This window comes from Hippocampus bargibanti, linkage group LG03 (genome assembly GCF_051943395.1).
Source record: "Hippocampus bargibanti isolate YZ-2025 linkage group LG03, ASM5194339v1, whole genome shotgun sequence".
Taxonomy (NCBI): domain Eukaryota; kingdom Metazoa; phylum Chordata; class Actinopteri; order Syngnathiformes; family Syngnathidae; genus Hippocampus; species Hippocampus bargibanti.
In genome coordinates, this window is record NC_142736.1 from 18,482,635 (window position 1) to 18,507,920 (window position 25,286).

The window sequence follows — 25,286 nt, forward strand, 5'->3', positions numbered from 1 at the left end:
AAGATTTAATGAGGAGTTATTAAGTTTTATATAGCCGTGTTCAATGAATATAACTTTGGAAACGAGTCTACTTCTTTCCATTTTCTTTATCTAAGCAGTGGCAACTGGGTTATATTAATTTATAGCTATACATACAATACAAACACACACTGTACAATAGCTCACACGTTAATTCTGTATGCTTCAAAGAAAAAAAGTACAGCAGTGTTTTATCATTGGTTAGTTGTCTCATAATTGTGTAAAGTGCTGCACTCGGAGCTAATTGAGTTTAATTAGTCGAATATCCAGGCCCAGAAGGCGTTTAATGATGCACTAAAATTAGAAAACAAGAGATCGTACAGACCCAGAGTATTATTATTTGTGTGTGTGTGTGCGTGTGTGTGTGTGTCTCTGTGAGATTTGTCTCTGATGTTGAGGGATTATCGAGATCAGAGATCAGAAAGATAATCTTACCACTGACATATGAATCAGAATCAGAATCAGAATCAGAATACCTTTATTCGTCCCGCAATGGGGAAATTTGCAGTCCACAGCAGCAATTGAAGAGGGATGGGGTTGGGGTGGGAGTGAAAGGATAGAAAACAAGATATTCTAAGCATAACAAAATAAAAATGTCAACTGTATACTGTGCAAATGTAGATGTGCAAAAACCGTTCTATAAACAAGACTGTACATAGTGCAGAATCAAGAAATGCATTTAGATATATTGCAACAACCCATATTTACAAGTGTCCAGTTTTTTTTTTTTTTTTTTTTTTTTCACATGTGATCATTGGGAATTGTGAAGCCTGACAGCAGTCGGTAGGAACGAGCGGCGGTACCTCTCCTTCTTGCAGCGCGGGTGTAATAGTCTCTGGCTAAAGGAGCTACCCAGAGCTGTCAGGATGGGCAGGAGGGGGTGGGAGGGGCTGTCCGTCATAGCTTTTAGTTTAGCTAGCGTCCGTCTGTTGCCCACCTCCTCTAGAGAGTCCAGCGAGCAGCCCACGACAGAACTGGCCCGCTTGACAAAGCGCTCCAGTCTTTTTCTGTCCCGGGTGGTGATGCTGCCTGACCAGCAGACAATGCCATAGTGGATGGCTGATGCCACCACAGAGTCATAGAAAGTCTTTAGGAGTGACCCCTGAACTCCAAAAGACCTCAGTTTCCTGAGGAGGAAGAGGCGACTCTGTCCCTTTTTGATTAGGGCATCCGTGTTTGTTGTCCAGTCCAGTTTATTGTTGAGAGTAACACCCAGGTACTTGTAGGAGGTCACCCTCTCAATGTCCGAACCCTGGATGTTCAATGGTGCAGGAGAGGATTGTTTCCTGCAGAAGTCCACCACCAGCTCCTTGGTTTTGCCGGTGTTGATCTGGAGGTGATTCTGCTGGCACCAGTCCACAAAGTCCTTTGTCAGTCCCCTGTACTCCCTATCGTCTCCCTCTGTAATGAGGCCGACAATAGCTGAGTCGTCAGAGAACTTCTGAAGGTGGCAGGTTGGGGTGTTGTAGTTGAAGTCCGAGGTGTAGAGGGTGAAGAGGAATGGAGCCAGGACTGTTCCCTGCGGCGCTCCGGTGCTGCAGAGAAGCCTGTCCGACTCACAGTTCTTTACCCTCACGTACTGTGGCCTGTTTGTGAGGTAGTCTGTAATCCAGGATGTGAGGTGATGGTCGACTCCGGCATGCTGCAGCTTGTCCCCCAGTAGACTTGGCTGGATGGTGTTGAAGGCACTGGAGAAATCGAAGAATGTGATCCTCACCGTGCTCCCAGCATTCTCCAGGTGCAGCAACGCCGTATGGAGGAGGTAGATGATGGCATCCTCCACACCGATGCTGGGCTGGTAGGCAAACTGCAGCGGGTCCAGCGATGAGCTTGCCAGCGGTCGCAGGTGGGCGAGGACGAGTCTCTCCAGCGTCTTCATCAGGTGAGACGTCAGCGCCACCGGTCTGTAGCTGTTGAGCTCTTTGGGGTTGGCAATCTTGGGCACTGGGACCAGGCATGACGTTTTCCACAGCTGTGGAACTCTGCCCAGCTTCAGGCTCAGGTTGAACAAGTGCTGGACAATGTCACACAGCTGGTCGGAGCAGGTCTTGAGGAGTCGGGAACTGATGTCATCCGGACCTGCTGCCTTCCTCACCTGCATCCTCCTCAGTTGGTTCCTCACCTGCGCAGTTGTGACAGACAGGCAGGAACCAGGAGGCAGAGTGGCGGCTGAGGGTGTGGCAACGGTTGGGAGGGCAGATGTTGGTTGTGGAAAGCTGGTCGTGAGAGGGGGCAGGGAGGGTAAGGCCACAGTGAGAGTTGGTGCAGGTGCAGCTACAGGTGAAGTTGACGGTGGGCCGGGGGCGGCTGGCGTCTTGTCAAACCGATTGAAAAAGCGGTTGAGTTCATCTGCCCAGTCCTTGTCTTTTTCGTTCAATGTCACTGGGCTTTTGTGGCCTGAGATGTTTTTCAGGCCCTTCCAGACACCAGCGACATTGCTGGCTTGCAGCTGCTCCTCCATTTTCATCCTGTAGGCCTTCTTCCCCTCTCTGATCTTCCTCCTCAGTTGGATCTGCACGGCCTTCAGTTCCTCTCTGTTGCCCGACACAAAAGCCCTTTTCTTCTCCTTCAGGAGGACTTTTATGTCGGGATTAATCCATGGTTTGTTGTTGGCAAAACACCGCACAGTCCTGGTGGGTACGGTGTTTTGTTCACAAAAGTTAATGTAGTCTGTGATGGTGTTGGTGAGTGAGTCAATGTCTTCCCCATGAATCTCAGTAAAGAGCTCCCACCTGGTTGAATCAAAACAGTCCGCAGAGCTTCTTCAGCTTCTGTGGACCATCTTTTGATTGTGCGGGTCACAGCTGGTTGCCTCTGGACAAGGGGTTTGTACACAGGCTGGAGATAAACCATATTGTGGTCTGCTCTTCCGAGAGGGGGGAGGGGGGAGGGTTTGTATGCATCCTTGGCGTTTGAATAAAATAGGTCCAATATGTTATTGTCTCTGGTGGCACAAGTTACATACTGTGTGAATGTTGGGAGGGAGAATTTCAGGGAAATGTGATTGAAGTCCCCTGAGATAATAAACAAGGCGTTGGGGGACTGGGTTTGCAGCTTGTTTACAACAGATATGAGGGCATCGGAGGCAGCGCCGCCATTTGCCGTAGGGGGAATGTACGTCGTCACGGCTATGACGTGTGAGAATTCCCGTGGCAGGTAATGCGGCCGGAGGCTAACGGCTAGCAGCTCGATGTCCCGAGTGCAAAGTTTTTCCTTCACCGTGATGTGCCCAGGATTGCACCATTTGTCATTCACAAATACAGCAATCCCCCCTCCTTTCTGCTTACCGCTGCCTTCATTTCTGTCCGCTCGTACGAGTTGGAAGCCCTCCAACTCTGCGTGGGCGTCCGGAGTGATTGCCGAAAGCCATATGCAATTTGTGTGAGCGTGTGTTCCCGTTGATAGGAGTCTGTATGTCAAATAAGAGCTCTTCTCGATTAGTCAAATCAGATGGGGTCCTGTTGCAGACGAGTGTGGAGTAGAAAAGACGAGATGACAAACCTTTGGATGAAAGCGGCACTGGTAACCTGCAGGTAGCCCACTTTTTTTTATTTTAACACGTGTGCCTAATCTGACCGATGTAAAACCAAACATATTACTTGTTGTGGTACACAGATTTGCAGACAAGATGCAGTGGAATTCAAAGGTTGTGGAGAATTTAATTCTAAACACAACAATAACAACGGTAAAATTGGGACATTCTGAATACTCTGAATTTCAATTTTTTATGAGACATATGCCCCCTCAGAGATGTGACCGAATAGGACGTAATTGGACAATCAACAAAATTTACATGGGATTCTGAATAGAATTAAGCATTGTTGCAAAAATACTCATCTGACTTGTCTTGGCAGCAACTGACTTGCGGGATCTCTCGCGGATTTATGTGGGACAGGAGATGTGAGACAATCTCTTTTCGTCAATGGATGCTACAGTTGAGTGTTTGCTTTCAACATTTAGCTTGTTCTAGACGGGCACATTCCACCATGACGTCCCTGATCCGCTGCTGAAAAGGAGGCTTTGATCCGCTCCTCTTCCATCTAGAACCGCTTCATGTAACAAAGAGAGTACAGCAAGTGCTGAAGATTGAATGACTCTGTGTCTTTGTTTTGTAATGTTATTTGTTATTTAGTTTTTTGTTGTTGTTTTTTTTTACTTCAAGATGGCGCCGCTACTTCTTTCTTTCCTTTCCTCTTTCTTTCATAACTTTGCTGCTGTGAAATGTAAATTTCTCCACTGCGAGACTAATAAAGGTAAATCCAATCCGATCCAATGGTCCCCGGAAACCTACCAACACCATTCTGCAACTAAATTTAACGTTTGGTGGGTATTATTAACTAAAGTTACCAATGCTATTTCTGTGTGTACAAATTTACATAAGCCAATGAAATTCTACGTATCATCAGACATTAATTCATAACATCTGAGAACTTTCTGTAAGTGTACATTTTTTGATTGATTCAAATATCATAGAATTTATCCCTGATGCAAAGTGGACTGCACTACACTAAACTGAAACACTGTGCCCATAAATTCTGTTAAAACCTTAAAACCTTTTCGGCCTTCATGGAATTTTAATTTCCTGTTTTGATGTCATAACTTTATCACAATTACGTATGAAGCTAGTTGACTATATCGTGAAACTTGCTGCAGGACTGTTTTTCACCCTTCTACGGAAGCACAGTTTTTCACTATTCGTTGTCCAACTTCATAGTTTCAGTTTTAAACCTGCTGATAGGACAGTAATTGCTCACTCTTTCAGCCTCCCACACATGGGTCGAGCTCTCCTAAAAAGACTGAAGGCTGCGTGGGTCAAATTCAAGTGAAATTCTACTTGGGTGTAATCTCTCATGTTTTCTATTATGTCACACCACAAGTTCACGATTGGTTTGTAGAATATTAAGTGTTCCAAATTGGTTTGAATTGTATTTGTTTACAATGCTTTAACCTTTGCAGCAGCCCTTATACTTTTTGTTCTCATACTTTCTTCCTTTCATAACTTTGATACTGTAAATTGGGATTTCTCCACTGTGGGATGTAAAAAGGTTCTTTATTCGTATTGTTGTTTCACATTAACTTGCTTCGCCTAACAGCCAGTCTCTTTAGTGTTTTCTTGAGCTCTGTCTATTGTGTTGAAGCCCACTGTTTAGTTGCTGCTGCTGGAGATTTTGAGCACCCTTTTTGTCCGAGCACCTAGCATCCCCTTCTGTCCTACATTGCATGTCTTATGCGATTAGCTGTTTTTGGCTTTGCGATGCACTTGGATTGTTTTGTTTCAACAGATGTTCTGGATTTGATTTTTGTAGCAGACGAAAAGGAAACACTATGCAAATAAAACAATACTTGTACTAGGGTACCTACAGTAAAAAAGCAAAGGCATCTTTAACTGCAGGGTGGGACAATGCAGTATTTTATCCATTAGCAGTGTTTTGTTAATTAATGTGTCATTTGCATTTGAAGAGACATACCTGAAATCCGTCATCAGGTATGCTGCTTTCCCCCCTCATCAACTCTTGTCTCCCATCAAATAGTCTGTAAGATTAGTGACTTCATATTTTTCAATGTGTAGGGTAATTCTGATAATTTCAATATATGGGTGCCTAACTGGGACTTAAAAAAAACTATGCTGCAAAAAAAAAAAAATCAGAAACATAGCTTTTAAAGGACAACTGACATCACTTTTTTGTTTCCTAACTGACATCAGAAAAACGTTTTATAGCATCTAAAATGCCCAATGATATTTTTAGTCAAATGCAAAACACCAATAAAAATGACTTAAAGTGTCTAAAAAGTACTTCAATTTGAAACCGGAAGTGGCCAGTTTCAGAAGGTCCCGCCCCCTTGTTTGTGGTGTCATGCCAAGACATCTTTTGCCTTGCTCGAGAATCAAAACAATGGCTTCAGATTCGGATAAGATGCTTTCTTGTTACTTATCTAGTTATGAATATGATTCAAATAGTTCTGAAGAGTAAAGCATACATGTTTGCAATCAATTAAAGAATGTATTCCGGTCATTTTGATGCATCTGGCGAGAAATGTACTGACAAACTCTTTAGTATTCACAGTACCCAAAAAAGGCAGAAGGTGGCGACAAAGCTCCGTGGAAATTGTCTCCTGGGAGATTTTGTCAGCGAATGTCAAATACACTGTAGAAGTTTTGATGCAACACACAACGATCCACCATCGAATTATTTATGTGTTTTCCTTCTAATTTTGCCATCAACACTGATCAACACGAAGTTTTCAGACCAAACAAACTACCGCAAAATGCATTGAGGTGATGCAAGGTATGTCCTTTCTCAGTGAGGGGCGTTCCTTCAGTGACGTAGGGTGAGGACTCGTCACCAATTCAAAAACAAGACTTCCGGAATATTCAGTACAAGTCTTAAAACGTAAAATATAGCTATATGCGGTGGAATCTTTGTAAAATACGCTCAGTAGAAGTCATTTGAAGCCATTTTACAAATTATGGAGACAACTTGTCCAGAGACGTCGGTTGTCCTTTAAGGTTTGATTTAAAATAGCTACTTAGTGCAAACAATGGACATTACATTTATTCTAAACATAAAACTTAATTGCTTTGCTAAAATGAAAAAAAGCTGAACACTGATTGCTTCATCAATCTAATTGGTTGTAATTTGTTTGATGACAACGAGTTGTTTGCGTTGAAAGGATCTTAATTTTGTGTTGAAAAAATGTGTGAAATATTTCTGGCTGCAAACATGATTTCATTGAGTTCTACTGTATTTGAAAGAATCGCTGCCTCAGTAGTTCGCTTGTATTTAACTTTTTTTGTATAGTTTTCATGTATTTTGCCAATGTGTTGATGTTCAAACTATGCATAATAATGTGACAGCTACTTGCAATGTTACTCATGCATTGCAGTCACTATGTGTTTTTGTCACTGTGAAATGTAAAATGGAATTCAGATTCAAAACAAATCAACAGTTGCCGCTGATGTCCTGCTATCATTCAACGAGGTGATGTACATGTGCTTTACCCTTTGTTCTCATTGAAGTGCCATCAATCGAAATTAGTACACTGTGACCTCCAGTATATCACAGCTGAATGCTTTTCATGCTTGCTCCGACCCCTTGGAGCATGGAGGTGGGAAGTTGAGCTCTTACTCTTAATTAACATGGGATTTCCTGAGGCCAATGGCCCGTTACGTTCGTGGGGGCTCGTCATCTGAGACGGGCCCTGACCTTTATAGAGCCAGGCACACGTTCGTCATAGGCAGGAGAAACACCGTGAAGGTGGAAGGTTGGCAAGAAAAGGCATTTTCTGTCAGTTCGCTATGTAGAACAAAGCTTCATAATTTCTAAAAAAATGAGCCTCCTACCTTGTTCTTCTCCTTTCTCTCTGTGACGTGTGCACATTCGTGATTTTATAAAATACAAAACTTTTTGAGGTAATCCCATGCTCAGAAAATGTTCTCTTTTGGATGGTTCTTGGGCTGTACTTCGCTGCACTTAGTGCCTATTCTTGAGGAAACCATAAACTATATTTTCAACAGTGTCAACATGTCATTGAAATGTGTATTGTTGATAAGAACTAGAACAAATATCACCCTGAGCGTGAGGCTTGTAATATTCATAATTTGATGTGAGGACGAACTGGCCACTTTACAGCTCTTCATAAAGTCTGAACAGTTAACTGGTTGCCTAGCTTGTCTTTCAGATTGCTTGTGTTTTTGAGCGCACCACCGGGACGACTATAAAATGTGATATGTCAGAAGGGTGGGTGTGCCTTGAATGTTAATGAGGTGGTAGCCAGCACCAGTCTTTCAAATTGTGCCAAATTCTAAGGCCGACTGTTTGTAAGACAGGAAAGCCTTGGCGCACACATTTTAGCCTCTCCACCATTCACTGCAGTCCCACTGCTTTGCTGCAAATTCCCTCACGTGTTTTATATCCTCCCCAAGGTTGTCACATTATCGTTTTTCATGTAGTACTGATGCCGTCTCTGATTGCATTTACAGTATTCGTAGAAAGATGACTTTCCTCTGTAATGGTCATAAATGGCTGCTGCATACACCCTATGGATTTGCTGCTAATGGTGATAATGATCGTCATGAGTGACAATGACGAGGACAGGCCGGTCAGTGTTTGAGTTTCAGTAAAACCAGCCAGTAAGGATTACTGCGATGGCTTAGTTGTAAGGCGAGTGATAAACTGATAGAGGTCGGTCGGCATGTGCAAATCACGCTGCAGAATGCTTATCTGCTTAATGGCTTGCTGAGAGAAGGCATGCACTATTATTAAGGCTTATTTCATTCAGTTTGCTTAACCGGATGCTGCTGCATAATGCTTTTGGATATTTCTCTCTCTTGCACACTCCCACATGCTCACTCTGGGTGGGCTGATTGACTAGAACATTGAAGTGTGTGTGTGTGTGTGTGTGTGTGTGTGTGTGTGTGTGTGTGTGTGTGTGTGTGTGTGTGTGTGTGTGTGTGTGTGTGTGTGTGTGTGTGTGTGTGTGTGTGTGTGTGTGTGTGTGTGTGTGTGTGTGTGTGTGTGTGTGTGCGCACAGTGAAACCTCGTTTTGTCTTATTTGGTGTTAACATCTGTTTGCTATTTCCGACATTACAAAACAAGTGAGCAGCTCCACTCCATCAAATTTACTCTCCATCAATCCCTTTTCTCATCAGCTTTATCCTCACAATTGTCACAGGGATGGTGTGCTGTAGCCTGACCCAGTCGTCTTCGAGCAGTTGTGGGGGACACTTTGAACCAGTTGCCAGTGAATTGCATGCCACACAGATATGAATAACCATTCGCGCTCACATCCACACATAGGCACACTATGTAGTGTTCTATCAGCCTGCCATGCATGTTTTTGGAATGTGGGAGGAAACTGGAGGACCTAGAGAAAACCCATGCAGGCCCTGGGAGAAGTTGCAAATGCCATACACGAAGGCCAGAGCCAGGATCGAGCCCAAGACCACTGCACTGAGGTCGACGTGCTCACCACTGAAACATCTGGCCGCTTTTTAGTGTCACTCAAATTTACCATAATTTACACAAAATACGCAATGTATAAAGTGGTGTTGATGATTTGATGATTATTCATTAATTTACCAAACTGGTTCATCCTCACTAGAGTCATGGGGGTGCTGGAGCCTATCCCAGCTGTATTTGGGCAGTAAGCAGTAGACATATTTATTTCGTATTTATGATTCCACATCAGTACAGAAGTGAGAAATTTTTATTTAATTTAATTATTTTTTTGCCTTCCTCTACACCACTCGCAAACCACTTGGGACCAGTTCGTGATCGACTGGTTGATCACGATTGATGAATTGGGCACCCCTGTTTAAAGGGATTAAATACTGTAAGCAATAACAATGTTTTATATTTGTCAAATTTCCCAAAATTTCTAACCTAGTGATTACATCTATACAATTATAATCACACATTTCAATAATATTATTTACTGAAATCTTGTCTTGGTACTGCGCCATCCATTCGCATACCTCTGGATTATTCAGAAATTCCTTATTGGCATAGTTTATAGGTTAATGTGCCTTATAAATCAGTTAATACAGGGATTTGGAGGTGTGCTAAAGTTTTACATTTATTTCGGAGTCACTGGACGGCATAGTAAACTGCAGCTTGGACAAATGTATGATCATTTAACCAATTAAAGATCAATGTCTGTCTGATTGATTTGGGTTACTTATTTTATCCCGTTGAGTTCTCCCTTGTCAATTCGTATTCTGACACTGCTAACGAAATGCAAGACACTTTTCCTGATGCTATTTTGATGACTGCTACGCAGTACAGAACATTTTCTATAGCTATGCTTCACACATCATCCAAGTCCAGCAGAGAAACTGAAATACTTAGAAAAATGGGAGGGGCAGGGAAGTAAAAAAACATGGAGAAAGAAGTAGATCTGATAAGTAACCAAGGTATTCATTCCCTTGAGGGGAAGCGGTTGGATCTTTCCCATTCTGAACTAGACACTGTGAACCTCCACCCTTCTCTGATTCATTTGGATGGATCAAAATCCTACTGTATACCTACCCTGGTAGTCCTGAGAGAATTCCGATGAATTTTTATAGCACAGCTGATTCACCATACCTCCGCGTCCAACAACAAACTCAGATGTTCTCCACATAGTGCATGACATACTGTATCTGTGTTATTTTGTGTGATGATGTGTTGTGGTCAAGGCTCATGTAATGTTTGTGATTGACACGAGGACTCTTAATGTGTGTTAATATAAATTGGATGTGCTCAAACCGCCACTAGTTTGGTTACATCCCTAGGCCTCACAGCAATCACAATCACGAAGTCTGATGTGAGATATGGGATACAAGCTGAATGCGAGGAGGAAGTATTTCGCTTAGATTCGTTTTTACTGAAGCTTGTTGAATTTCACATCCGCTTGGATACTTTTTCGCCAACAAAAAGCCGTTGGTTCGTTATGTAGTGTATGCTTTTAAACAATACATTTCTGTTATTTTGTAATTCCATGTTTGGCTGTTTGTTCAGCTCACTAAGCAGCTGAAAGTGCCTCAGTGACTCATTACGCTATCACTCTATAGGGGAGGACATGGGCCTTTTTTATGCATTGTATAGTCACTGCAGTATATAGTGCACTTCTGTCGTGTGTGTTTCTCTGCATGCAGGAGGTTATTTGGCCTTTCGGGATGATATTGCCACAAGCACTGATGAAGTTGGCTGCAAACAAATAGACAAACTGTTTCAGCAGTGTTCCCCTGCTAACTGGGGATGCTGCAAATTCCGTGACAAATAGTTCAGAAGTAATGTGGATGAAACAAAAGCCTCGAAGAATACAGATTTCTAATTAACGGTGGGTGTGCTTGTGATGCATTGCTCTAGTGTGTCCGATGTAAATCACCCTTAGATGTGTTGGTACCAGGAACAGGCCTGGCCCAATGTTTGGGCATCTGGATTTAGAATTGTGATTTTCATTATATGGCTATGGTAACCCTGGACTTGTACTTGTAGTGTTTTCTTCTTTTATGTGATATTGTTTGTATATGCGGAATCTTTTGGCATCAATTCAATGTGTTATCTGAGGTTTTCCAGAATGTCAACACATGAATCTCGACTCATTGAGAAATTATGTTTGAATCGTTCAGCATTGCTGTTGTCTTAGTCCCATCACTACACGAGTAATACAGTCATTATGAGTGCACCGAAGCGATGAATGTGTGACCAGGCTTTTTGCAGATTTTTTTTATGTGCAGCATGTTTGCAAAAAAACTGCAGAAGTCTTTTTTTCACTCGATTTTTAGTTCAAGCTTATATAATGAAAGTTATGATTAGGAATGAAATGTTTCTCTTGGCTGATGGTGATTAAAGATTAAATGGTTGGGGCTCTGAGCATAGCTAACAGAAAGCTGCACTGCACTTCCGCCTTCGTCCAACGAAGGCGGAAGTAGTCGCCGAAACATGTCAGGTATTTGAACACCTACAATACACTGTCTGTAAGTAAGGAATCTGCTTAACATTAACACGTCATATCTTTATGTTTTCTGTGCAAGAACCTGGTTGCTTCCTGTATTCACAACTTATTTTTCTTTTCTCTTGCAGCCACAACATGAGATGTACATCATTTCGGCACCCTGTTACCGGGCAGATTTCACCAGAAAACACTGAATACACACTACAGGATAAGTGAGTTCTCCTTTCACTTTTCTTCAGTTCAAGGTCAGGAAATGGGACTTCTACATTCAACTGGGAAAGTGCCTAGTCAAAGTTTAATCATGTGGAACTAGTGCGGGAGAAGCTTTCAATTAAGACTTAATGAGAAAATGAGTTCAGCCACAGAACACTAAGTGCAGCGTAGGAAAACATTAAATACACAACTTAAATAATGATCCACTTGTAATGTATTACATCACGTCAGCCTGACAGTGTGGGATGCGAGGTTCAATTCAGGATTCCATCCTTCTTTTGTTGAGTTCCATGATCTCCCTGTGCCTCTGTTGTTTTCATCCGGGTAATCTGGTTTTCCAAAAACAGTGTGTCGCCTGTCTAAAGCCCAAGGTCAGCCGGAATCTGCTAAGATGCTTTGATGGAGGCAGGGATGAATATGTGTGACATTTTATTAAATAAAAAAAACTCACAAAAAAACACAACTTATAACTTAAAATTATACTTTAAAAAGCAAAGAGATCTGAAAGATTAAATGTAAATGTGTTGTAATGAAGCAGTGGCAAACTGGAGGTAGCTCGTATGACTCTGTGAAAATTACCGACTTGGAATACATTGTATATTTGTTCTGAGGAGGGTTGTGTTCGTAACCCGGATGCTATTTCAAATTGGCAGCATGTCATTCACAGTATTTTTAATATGATGCATCTGGTATCTCCACTTAGATACCAGATGCACTCAAATAAATTTTGACTGTGTTTGTGTCACATTTGAGTAAAAGTCATCATTCTGCTTTTACAGCCTATTTTCTCTGGGGCTATTTATTTCAATGACAGTAAAGTCATACAGAAAATGCAATCGACCTTGGCTGTTTTTGTCACCTGTCTCGGTGCCACTACAGCGAAGCCATCCTTGATGAGTAGTGTTGTTCTTGTTCTTTCCTTTCCCTCAGTATGGAACATCATGTTGTGTTACAGCTGGCTTTGCCACCTTTCATTTTATGACATTGTCAACACATCATGCTTGCAAACCCATCAAAGCTGCTTGACGGATTTACAGCATAATTAGTCTTTTTTTTAGTGCGATTACGTTCCAGCTGGCCGGTGACGCTTGACACGTTTGCAAGATGTTCAAATGTTGTCAGCACAAAAGTTAGGATTTATTTGCATTCTCCAGTTTGTAACCAAGAATAGTGTCAGGAAAATGCCCCTCATGGATAAATAAGTGGGATGTTCGGGAGAGAATGTTCAGCAGGTCTACATTCACACAGTAAGTGCAGTATAAATGAAACTACACTTTTCAGCGTACTTGGTTTGTATTAAATATTGTTCTAATGGAATCACATTTCACCTGACATGCATAATCAAAACATCAACAGAAGTTGTACTTGGCTGATATCCAGATTGTCGAAATTGCCAAGTTTATACATTATGTTCCAGCCTTATTCCAAAATTGGACACATGACTCACTGTACTTATTTTGCAACGTTTGGGGGATTTTGTTACAAAGCCTTTTTACCTAAATTTCAAAAGGTATCTTTGTTGCAGACGCAACCCTGTTCTTGACCTGAAGAACATGATACTGATACAGTCAAGCACAGTTATTGGCAGTCGCAAACTTTGAGACTTTTTTCTTCATCGGCACGGGGGTCTGAGAAAGGACAAAAGGAATTATGAGCTAGATTAAATAGCAATCAATTTTCACACAAATACTTCAGGTGTCTGCTAGAGAGCAAAAAATGCCACCTGAACATCTAACAGCGACATTTTAAATTGTGGCATGACTGTGCTGACTCCCATTTAACATTAGTTTGAATTTGAATGGTTAGTTGCGAGGCTGTACACATATGCAGCCATGTAATATTAGTTATTTATTTTGTTTGTGAATGGTTGTTATAGACGGCTGGGATATGCTCCGGATCCCCCGTGTCCCTCATAAGGAGAAGTGGATGATCAATGAATTGGTTCATTTTAACTATCAGCAACATTAATGGTAGATAAAAGTTTGGTCACCTTTTGACATCACAACTCCTGGAATTTATAATATAGTTTAAAAATATATTAAAGGGCATAGAGGGGGAGCCAACCACCTATTTTTGATGGAAACTACTTATTGATCCTATAGTCCCGCTTCTTCAAAAGTCAATTTAGGTTAAAAAAAGGGTTCAGTTGGCCTAATTCACAGAAAATAAAAGGTTATATTATTGAAGACTAATTGTCCAGAGGTGTGAACATGAATGTGAACAGTTGTTTCTTCATGTAATGTATAGTATGCCCTGCAATTGACAGACTAAGAGTTGAAGGCATACACCCTCCTCTTGCACAATAGCACTGTCTTTCTTGAGAATCCACCTCGCATGTCTTAATACTACGAAGTCGAAAGTGGGTTTCTTCAGGGATTAAATGACTTTGTGTAAGAGTTTAAACAAAGGTTTTCCCTCAAGAACAGGTATTGGCTTGTGGACCGATCACCAGTCTATATTTTGGCCTTTTACAATTGGACTCCCTAATAAATACTGTAATCCATTAGATCATCAGTTTCTCATTTTAACACTCCATCCATCCAGTCTCTGAACCACTTGTCCTCACAATGGTCCCATGGCGCCAGAAGGGCAGCCATTTAACATGATCCAATTCCCATTATCGTCGTAATATAGCCAGCCTTGACGCTCTCACAAATGTAAAATATCACCCCTCCTCAGCGCAAATACCACAACAAATCTCCTGGGAAACTACTGCGATGACAGTCATGGTGAACACGAGTGAATGTCACATAAAACGGCCCCCTTGATATGACAAGAAACATCCTGGAAGAGACGACTGCTGCCGTGCGGGTTGTTCAGCAAAGAAGAGTTATGCTGACTTTGTTATCTTGTTTTCTCGACTCATTCATTCGTACTTCTTGATCGTAGTGCTGCAAACCAAGAAAAGGAGAGAGTTTATTTTCCCCTAGCTGTGAAACAATGCAGGAGCTGCAGTTGCTGAAATGTCACGGAAACAGGTCACACATTGTTTTCTATCTTGAGCCCGGTCAGATTGTAAAGTAGATTTCGAAGCAATGGACCATTGCATGTCAGCAGTGATGAAAGTATGAAGTACAAATATTTTGCTACTGTACTGATTGTATATTTTTCAGTAAGCATATTCCATTTGCATATTCCTTTTTTAATGATAACATCTTCTATTTACTCTTTCATTTGTAAGCTGTACTTTGTACTCCATGCTTTGTCAAATACAAGTTTGGCACTCTTTTCAACCTCTTGGGCTGATGACAAAATTTAAGTCATAAAGTGAGACTGGTCTCTGGGTCCAAGAGGACAGTAATTTTGTCTGTGCTGTATGTCATGCATTTTAGCGTATTTGACAATAAAGCTGACTTTGACTTTGATTCTGACTAAATGAACCGCGTTTGCAATCTGGACTACTTGGACTTGAGTACAGCGTCATTTTTTGACACTTTTTTGTCTTCAGCAGGACATCTTTGACAATTATGAACAGTTCGGAGTAGGGTGTGGGTTAACACAAATACTTCAGTGTTTTGCTTGAAAGCAAAAATCTCAGCAAAAACCTACTAGGATACATTAATCAGAGGCACTTTCAAGTTTGATTGGCTAATTCTTAATACAGCAGCAACTCCATTTATAAGGGTACAACCACAATATTTCTGTGATTTATTTTTGATTTTTTTTTAATTGCTAGATTATTTCTGATGTTTACATTATACTGTATGTTAGACTAGTGGTGCAAAAAAGTTTTGAAATGACTCATCTTGACTCTACGAATTTCTTGGATGAGAAGCGAAACGTCCGACACCTTCAAAGAAGTACAGATGACGGCCGAAGAAACCTTTTTTTCGGTCATATTGACTCTGCATTTAAAAAGACATTTGTAGAATTTTTCGATGCATGTCTTATTCTTTAGACAGCAAACTAAATTGAGACTTGCTGAATCTCATTTGTTGATTGCAGCCAAGTGTTACACTTCATTTCGTCTCATTCTCGTTTTGGTCAAATGAGTTCAAATTAGCGAGCCCTTTTCTAGCATTAACACTGGCAGATATATTTCCATATTAAGATTTTGTGACACTCTTATTTCATATTGACTTTGTATTTATGTATTTTGAATGATTAAATGTGGACGCAGTTGAATGTCAGTCACAACTATGACGGCCTCTTTCAAAAGCAATTATCTAGTAATAAGTGATAACTTAAACACCCAAGTATCAATGTAATCTTAATACGAGTGTTTGTGTCAAAATAAATTGGCATTTGCATAATCAATGCAAATTATAAGAGCACTGTTATATGAAATCAATAAGGCATGGGACAATGTCATGCAAACAAAACCACAAATCAATAATATGCGCACAAAACAGGGACTGGTATTTGAAAATGCAGTTTAACGTCTTAGTGTGAATATTGGATTAAAAAAACTGTTTCTCTTGGGAGGAGGTACGTTGAATTTTAACACAATGCATGCTATATTTTCTGTCTGAAGACTGTGCTGTTTGCTCCTTCCCAAACATGTTTTTACTGAGCCTATTGACCATTCATTTAACTGAAAGCTGACGTTATCTTGCTGCAGGTTCCATTGTCCTCTCTCCACTCTTGTGTCACTGCTGTCTGGGCAGACGGTCTAGCTAATTCCCGAAAATGGTCACATCCGTTTTGACCAGATATCTGTGCTTATGTGCATTTGGTCAGAGGAAATAGGCAGAGGTGGCAATTGTTGTTTTAGTCTGTGCTTAAATGGAAGCCCATGTACTTAAAAAGGACTCTGACAGTCGAGCATCAACTCAGTATACAGGTGACAGTTTACTGTCATGTCAAACATTCCATGTAGTGGGCCCTATTTTCATATCCAGCGCAAGTTTACTACAATGCGCAGCATACATTTGCACACGTGGCTTAAATTTTCTTTCTTTAAATATTTTTTCTTATATTTTGCACAGCAAACTCCTAACAATTGAAGAATGTCCTTTGCACTCTTGATCAAGCATGGGTCCATGTAATTCAAGTTGTACACAATGTGCACTGACTGCATTGTAGCAAAATGTGATTTATTCTGGGTTGTTCAATGACAAGATCCAATAAACTATTTAGAAAGGTGTCATTGCCTATATTTCTGACTCTTTCTAACATCTCAATATTTAAAAAGAAATAGAAAGTACAGTAGTTTTCACATGGAGGGAATCAAGTAAATATACACAAGAAAAAAGTAAAGTACAGATTGTGGAATAACATACTTAGGTACAGTAATTGTATTCTATTTTACAACTGCGAGAGAGAATGAACAACAGAGTGCAGCTGTGCTCAGATTCTGTTTTTTTTGTACTGTAGGATAGAGTCCCTCATGTCCAATCGCCGATCACCCAGGATGGTCACAGAGTCCTCCAAGAATGTGACCACAGCAGCAATGGATTCCACTTTGGCGCCAAAGGTGAGAAGAGTTGTCCTAAAAAGTAACTCATTCCCTTTTGCTGCTTTTTAATTATTTTCTCAACTCTGTTTGACAAGAAATACTAATGTTGATGAAGTGGTTTAATCAGCTCGAGATGACACCATCTTTATTCTGATTAATGACCACGATGTGTTTGGTCAACATTTTCATATTAAAACTGGATTGCAATTTAGCAAAAGGCAAAACTTTGTAGACTTTTTTTCATGTCACAAAAGTTACAGCATGAAAATGCCGAATGAATATGTGGTCTCGTTGTCACACACATTTTGAGGTCTCGATGAAGCGCTGATGTGTAATAGCTTCTTCTTTTTTTGGGAGAATTTGCAGTCTATCTATCTATCTATCTATCTATCTATCTATCTATCTATCTATCTATCTATCTATCTATCTATCTATCTATCTATCTATCTATCTATCTATCTATCTATCTATCTATCTATCTATCTATCTATCCATCCATCCATCCATCCATCCATCCATCCATCCATCCATCCATCATCCATCCATCCATCCATCATCCATCCATCCATCCATCCATCCATCATCCATCTATCTATCTATCTATCTATCTATCTATCTATCTATCTATCTATCTATCTATCTATCTATCTATCTATCTATCTATCTATCTATCTATCTATCTATCTATCTATCTATCTATCTATCTATCCATCCATCCCTATTTTTTTTCATGCAGATAAAACAACCTCATTCATTCATTGTGTCCTTGCAGGGTTCGAGAGCTTCGAGCAAATGTCATAGTTTTGGCAAGAGGGATCAATCCATTAAACGAAACCTCAATATCCCTGTGGTGGTGCGGGGCTGGCTCTATAAACAGGTGACTGATCTTGTTTGTTGCAACAGGTTTGTTTTTTTGGAAACTGTTATTTTGTTGCGTTCTTCACCACATGCACATTTTGTTATGAACTTTTAGGACAGCTGCGGTATGCGACTCTGGAAACGAAAGTGGTTTGTTTTGTCCGACTTCTGCTTGTTTTACTACAAAGGTGAGTGTGAGTGAAGCAATTGCTTTTAGGTTTAAGAAAATACATCAGAACGAGTTATGATATTAGAGTTGGTCATTGTAAATGGGAAGCTAATTTTTTCAATAAAATATTTTTTTCTATTCAATGCAACCTCAGTTCTTGAATGGCCTAGCCTACAAACAACTCAATTATACACAATTTTTACTTTCCCAACACTCTTGGCACGGTTCCTGTCTACATTTCTGTCCTGAATGGTGTCGTAAGAAGGGTTAATATTGTTTGCCACTCTTTTTTATTGGACCCCATCTAGAGTTATTTGATGTCTACAAAGTACTGTACATGGAGCAAGTATCATGTTTAAAACAGTAAAACTAAGATCAAGCCTAAGTCATGCTGAGTAAAAGGCCAAAGAATACCAGTGAGTTTTGAGGCGGGTTTTATTGGATGAGCATCGAAAGGGCTTGCCAAATGGTCAGTGTGAGGTCATTCCAGAGAGAGAATCCCAAAAATGTTATTTCTTTGAAAACACAAGTTGAAACATTTATGCAAAAAGCAATAAATTATAAGTAACGCACAGACAGAAAAAAGACACAATTTGACTCTATTGTTCCCTGATTTTGTTTGGGGGGAGATTACGTGGCATCTCTGTTAATAGGTAAACAAAAGACCTCCGAGTACCACTTGGCATCGCTCAAAACAGTTGCTCCTCACAAATTATCGCGTAATTCCCCACGACTCAAAACTATCAAATATCTTGTTAACGTCATAAAACATCTTGGCAGAACAGAGTGTTTTGGGTCCAATTACCAACATGCTTCTGTGTTTTTGTTATTGTCGTTGCTTTAGACAGCCGCGAAGAGACAGTCCTTGGTAGCATTCCCTTGCCCAGCTATCTCATCGCACCAGTTGCACCTGAGGACCACGTCAGCCGCAAATATGCTTTCAAGGTACCAATATTCCCTCTTGGTGACACAATGTGGTTCACACATAATTAGTTTCAGGCCCATTGTACAGCCTTTCATCATCTATTATTTGAGCTACAATAGTAATTAAGCCATTCACTTTGGATTCCTTGCTAAAACTTAATTCGTGTATAGTAAGGTACAGAGAGGGTAGAGCTTGACAAATATGGAAAGCCATTTGAGCGTTGGTATATTTGAATATTTAATCTGAATGCTTGATATCCAACTTTTGGTATAGATATTCAAATGGCTTTCAAGAGCAGCCCACATCAATAAGTCAACAAGGAGCGAAAATCTCAGTCAGCTGGATGTTAGGTCAGTTATCTTTTAATGGCAAGCCCAACTCTTCTCAAATGTACCACACATAGATAGCACAATTATAAATGATAACATTAAATAGTACACCTGATGAGAGGTGAACCTTGATCAACGCCCATAATGATAAGGTGTGTGATCTCAATTTTCACGATGGTAAGGGACCTTAAATCTATTAAAATAGAGCATCATTGCTTTCAATGGTACTCAGGAAATGATCAGTCAAACCTTTTGACAAACATCAGTATGTAGAATTATTTTGCCAGCACATCAGTGAACGAGCTCTGAGGAGTTCATCCAGATGGCCAAGGTCTGGTTTTTCACCTTTTTTATTAACCCCGAGTGATGGCTGTCTCCACTGCAGTGAATCTTTTATGTATTCCAAGCATGAATTAGCATATATACAGTACGTCAAGCACGAATGACATTTTTACGGACCGATTTTATTTACTGATGGTTGTGGGGGAGTTACCAAAAGCTTTTGGTTTTTACTTGCATTCATTATGCTCAAAAATACATATAACAATGCAGTTATTTTCAACATGAGCAAAATTCATCTGATTGTGCAGCGATCCCACTGGCTACATAAGTGAAACTCGCAGTGATACTACAGTAAACAGTGGCCAAATTTGAACCGGTGACTCCAAAGGATAACATTTAAATGCACTTTTCCTTCTGTGAATTATCCCAGCGGGCAGTAAATGCATTCATTCACAGTATATCAGCCTTGGTGACAATACTGTAGTTTGCCTCTGTGGAAATACTATACAGCCTGAATATTTGATGTTGTGCTTCTGCTGAGGGGAATTCTGTTGGAATCACCCAGAATCCAATAATCTACTTGTACTTCTTGTAGTTGGATTTACAGTGCCAGTAAACTTCTCAAGGACTCTCATGTGCCTTTCAATGTCAGACTGCAATGTAACTTCATTGTCCAGCTCGGAATATAAAAGATAGATTATGCTTGCTTCCTATCCCCGCAGCCTGCAGTTAATTGTGGCTTAAATACACAGGGGCGTGGAAAGAGCTTCTTACCTTTTTTCACACCTGTGAGAAATTGTCCGTTTTATGTTGTATATAATTCATGACCTGATAGCAACTCATCTGTGTTGGACTGGATAGTAAATGTTGAATGGAGACCATCACTAGAAGCAATGTCTCAGCGTTGAAATCATCATTGTTAAGAGCTGTTCATCCACGTGGTTTTGTCACAAAAATGGGCAACACTTTATGATGTTCACATATTCATATTTGGGATGTTTTGCGTGTGGTCAAGAGCTGATCTAACTAGTTTAATTAATGTCCAAAAGAATTAGCAACTGCAGTGGACCCCCTGAAGTGTGTGTGTTTTATTAAGCTATTTTAACTTTTTGTCAATTCATTTTTTTTAAACACAAGCAATAGTTAAAATAAATATTAACGTTTGTTTATGGTGTAGTCAATGTCATTAAAATATAAAAATAGGTATCATACTGTCGTAAAAATGTGTATAAAAGTGTTTTCTTTTCATTGCTTTGGTGTTTTTGCTTTTTTGTTGTTGGCTTTAAAATAGGTCTTACCTGAGGGAAAAAATAACAGGGAATTTCTGGCAGTTCACCACAAAATAACACATTTTGTGATTTTTTTTTCTTCAGTTTAGGTCAACCGCAGTCAAACCCATACTTGCCCCCTGAAAGTATTAGAGTGCCTATTATTAACAAATATTACCAGCGTTACCAACCTTTTTCTGCAAGTGAGAGCTACTTCTTGGGTGCTTAGTAAAGTGAAAGGCCAGAAATCTGATTTGCACTTCAGAAGTAACACATTTGCTCAAGTTATTTCGGGCTAATCTTAGTACGTACAGTATACTCTGACGGGCTACTCCAGTGGACCGCATTGTGACACCTGGTCGATAAAGACTTGGAAACAAACTGCTTTGCACATTCAAGCCCTCTGTAATTTAATTTCAACTTGCTGGTGTTTTGAAGGCAAACATGCTTTCATCCACTTCGCTTATTGGATTGTATGATGAAACTTAAAACAAAGGTCATTGACAACCATGTACTGTGGTTCTAGTATTACTTTTAAATACAATGGTAACTTTTTTTTGATGACATGGGTAAACATATACTGACTGACCATGTTCCCTAGAATTACCTGTCAAGGCAAGTTTACAGTCTCAGCCATTTGTTGTTCTTCACGTCTTGTGCTCTGATCTTCTTTTTTATTTATTTATTTATTTTTTAACCCATCTCAATATGTCTCTCTCATTTCCTGTTGGTCAATTGCCTTCCATTGTGACCGGGTGTGTGTGCTCGGGCGGCGTGAGTACTATTCTCTCTCCAAGCGGCTGTCCTGATTCGCACAAGCTTCCTGTCTTGCATGAACACTGTAGGTATTTCATTTCACTTACATCATCACCAGTGATCATCATCAGCAATGTCACCTCACTCTTCCTGGTGCACAATGTGCATTCCTAAATGTGCATTGGTACTGTGTTGTTATTCGTGAAACGGCAATATATGGCGGATCGATACCAGAGCTGTTTGAGGCGCTCCTAATTTGAACACATTGTTTTTGCATTATATGGATGGTGACTCATTTGATATTGGATCTGCACTTTAGGAAATTGAATGAGCAGGAAACTGCAGTGTCAGTGGCCTGCTCAGTGTTTGCACAATTGACCAAATATGTTAATGAGTTGATGTCCAACTCAGTTTGTGCTTGCAATATGTTACAATTCACATCAACAAATCTTTGGTGGGGTGAGATAGCCAGGACTAATCAATAGTTCTCCCATCGGCTCTGGTATTTGTCTTGTCATGCTCTTTATCAGCCATCATGTTGTCATTGTCATCATGGAAAAGTGGACTGGTGGAAAGTACAAATATTTTGTCACTTTACGAAACTCAGTAAAAGCCATTTTCACAAAAGTCGATCACCAGAGTACCAGCAAATCTTTGTTTATATTAACTGATGGCCATTTATCTTTTTAAACACTGTCATGAATAAAGATAATTTAATTTTACAGGCAACACTATTTTCTTCCACGGTGTGCCCTCTGGCTGATTGATGAAGTTATCACATTCACGTTTCACAAGTAACAGAAACTGGTCACACAACAGCAAATAGGTCATTTTATATCTAAAATGGTACATCTCTAACCTCTACTGGTGATTTTCATCATTACTACTCCTCGAATGGGAAGCACAACTCAAAACCCTTTCTTATGATTCTGATAAAAATAACACTCAACAAATCAATCAATCAATCAATCAATCAATCAATCAATCAATCAATCAATCAATCAATCAATCAATCAATCAATCAATCAATCAATCCACACACACACACTCGCGCACACACACACACACACACACACACACACACACACACACACACACACACACACACACACACACACACACACACACACACACACACACACACACACACATACATATAAAGGAATGATGAATCTCATTCTTGGCAATGAATGTTTGCATTTCGCGTGTGGCTGTCACTGCTCACCCACAGAAAAAAATATCCTGTGACTGTAAAGTGTCCTTGAGAGTTTCGAAAGGCGCTTATAAATGAAATGTACTATTATTATTATTATTATTATTATTATTATTATTATTATTATTTATTATGAACTACTCAATTGATTTTTGCCATTCAGTGTTCCTCTACAGTAAATAGATTATTTATTTGTTACTTTTGTGTGTTCATTTTTCTTATTTCTTTCTACGACTCCTCTAAACTCACCCCCCGCCCCCCAATGTAGTGTTAATACTTGTCTCCAGCAACAGCTTGTCATTTGTAGTCTGTGTAAGCTTCATGATTTATCAACTAGTCAGTGCATTTTATTGTTCAGGATCTCTCACAGGTTCCAATTGGAACTCAGAGATGTTTTTATAAAAGAATTGTGAAATTGGCTCATTAGGTTTAATATGTATTTTCAAATGCAAAACCATATTAAGACCGTATGGGATTCATTCTACCAGTCAACGCTGTACATATCTTTACACTGATGGTTTAACTTCCTTATTATAACGTATATTTTGTGGTAAAACTCTGGTGGTCAGAATGAATTTTAAATTACGAAGGTATTCGTTGGAAATTAAATCGGGAAATGGAAACAGAATTGGGTGAAACTGAGACTTTGTGTATGGTATGTTGTATGGGTGAAACTCAGAATTGTATTTTTAAAATTAGCAAATAAACTCAAATAGTTGCTAATTTCTCATTACTAAGGTGCTAATTTCTTTTCACTAAGATGCAGAACTATGATAATAATAATTTGAATAGCTCCTATTGGATGGGAGTTTTTCTTGAAAATGTCAGCAGATGTCTTTTTACGTTGATGAATGCAAAACTCTCCATTCCTCATGATCATGACCAACATTGAATTAGAAGGAAGTGTTATTGCTAAAAAGTATGAAGTATTCAATGGCATTGTCAGCCACTATGACAGAACACAAATGTGAACATTCACTCTGTTTAAATACATGGGAAAATTGTACTAGAATTCATAATAATTCAATTAGAATGATACAATCATTTCACATACAAGCTGAACAAACTAACTAACAGACTAACCAACTAACCAACTAAGTAACTAGCTAAATTGATGGATGGCTGGATAAATGGATGTATCGATGGATGAATTAATAAGCATTTTACTCTAGATAAGTTGAAAAACAAACCGTTCATTGTGAGTACAGCTGTATTATACCAAAAAGTTGAATACAATGGAACGTCACCAACAGTTTGCAGTGATGCTTTTGTTTAGCTTGAGTTGTATGGCTTGGGTGGGTAAAATTAGAAGATGAATATTTTTTAGTGTGGATAGTTATCCAGATTAGATTCTCTCAATAGTAATGACAAACTACAAGGACTATCCAGTATTTACTGTTTTAATTGGCAAATATCCCATTACTCATCGAATCCTTCATTGTGTTATTGGTAGCTAGTTGTCATAAAATAAATAAAGCTTTTGTTTATTATGTGCATCTCCCCCGCCCTTTGGAAAATGGGATGTTTTTCTTTAGTTGACATCTGTCACTCCCAACATTGCTGTTGGTCGTTTTTGTGCTCACGTCTACATTCACTTTGTCTCCCTCTGACAGGCGAGCCACACGGGAATGCGCTCCTACATCTACAATAAGAACTCTGTGATTGGCTCACAGGCGGAACACTGCGGGATGCGGACGTATTTCTTCAGCGCAGACACACAGGAGGACATGAACGGCTGGATACGGGCCATGAACCAGGCGGCGCTGATGCAGCAGACTCGCACCATTAAGAGGTTGGTCTCATCTCACGGGATACGTCTCACATTGGATGGGCTTCCATCTGTATAACTAAAGCCCCGCCCTCTTCATAAAGCACAGTAATCTGTGCGAAATGAGGTGGTATTTCGTATTACAAAAAGAATAAAAAAAATAGAGAGATAGAGACTGGATGCACAAGTTCCCCACAAGATCTACGTACTAACATTTGTATGACCGAAATATATGATCTGTAGTTAGCCTGCCCTTCGAGGCTTAATTTTAACAGGTCAGGCACTGGCCAGCTGTTTAGGGTCATGATCATTTCTGAGGTGCATCTAAATAAAGACTGAAGCTCTTTGCCAGCTGGACATAAACCCCAGTGAAGACAGGTGCTTCTGTAGTTGACCTTCTTGTATCTCAAAACAATGTGAACTATGCCTGTATGGATGAAGCAGTCCGTCAAATTTTATTTATGTAACACTTTTCGAACATCATTTCATAAAAAGAAATGCAAAAAAAAAGTGTTGTGCATTAAATCATCCAAGATATAATATAAAAAGACCTTCCCCCTCCATTTTAACATGCACAAAGACAAAATATATCCCCATAAGCATGCCTTGTGCTCACACACACACACACACACACACACACACACACACAC

The 25,286-nt window shown here is 39.9% G+C and overlaps 1 protein-coding gene across 12 annotated transcripts in view; it reads left to right on the forward strand.

Moving 5' to 3' along the window:
- LOC148900574 (pleckstrin homology domain-containing family A member 7-like) overlaps nucleotides 1-25,286 on the forward strand; it is a 99,376-nt gene that overhangs the window by 22,439 nt on the left and 51,651 nt on the right. For 9 of the 12 annotated variants that reach the window (XR_016114470.1, XR_016114469.1, XR_016114471.1 and 6 more), the window contains exons 4-9: nucleotides 11,586-11,669; nucleotides 16,987-17,086; nucleotides 17,841-17,945; nucleotides 18,042-18,114; nucleotides 18,940-19,040; nucleotides 24,482-24,660. Coding sequence is in view for 4 of the 12 variants with exons in the window: in XM_088992392.1 (XP_088848518.1) it covers nucleotides 11,586-11,669; nucleotides 16,987-17,086; nucleotides 17,841-17,945; nucleotides 18,042-18,114; nucleotides 18,940-19,040; nucleotides 24,482-24,660 (642 nt within the window). In the remaining 8 variants the exon portion in view is untranslated. Of the gene's footprint in view, nucleotides 1-11,585; nucleotides 11,670-16,986; nucleotides 17,087-17,840; nucleotides 17,946-18,041; nucleotides 18,115-18,939; nucleotides 19,041-21,696; nucleotides 21,741-24,481; nucleotides 24,661-25,286 lie in introns of those variants that run through there. The other 3 variants (XR_016114476.1, XR_016114472.1, XR_016114475.1) reach the window with 2 other exon arrangements.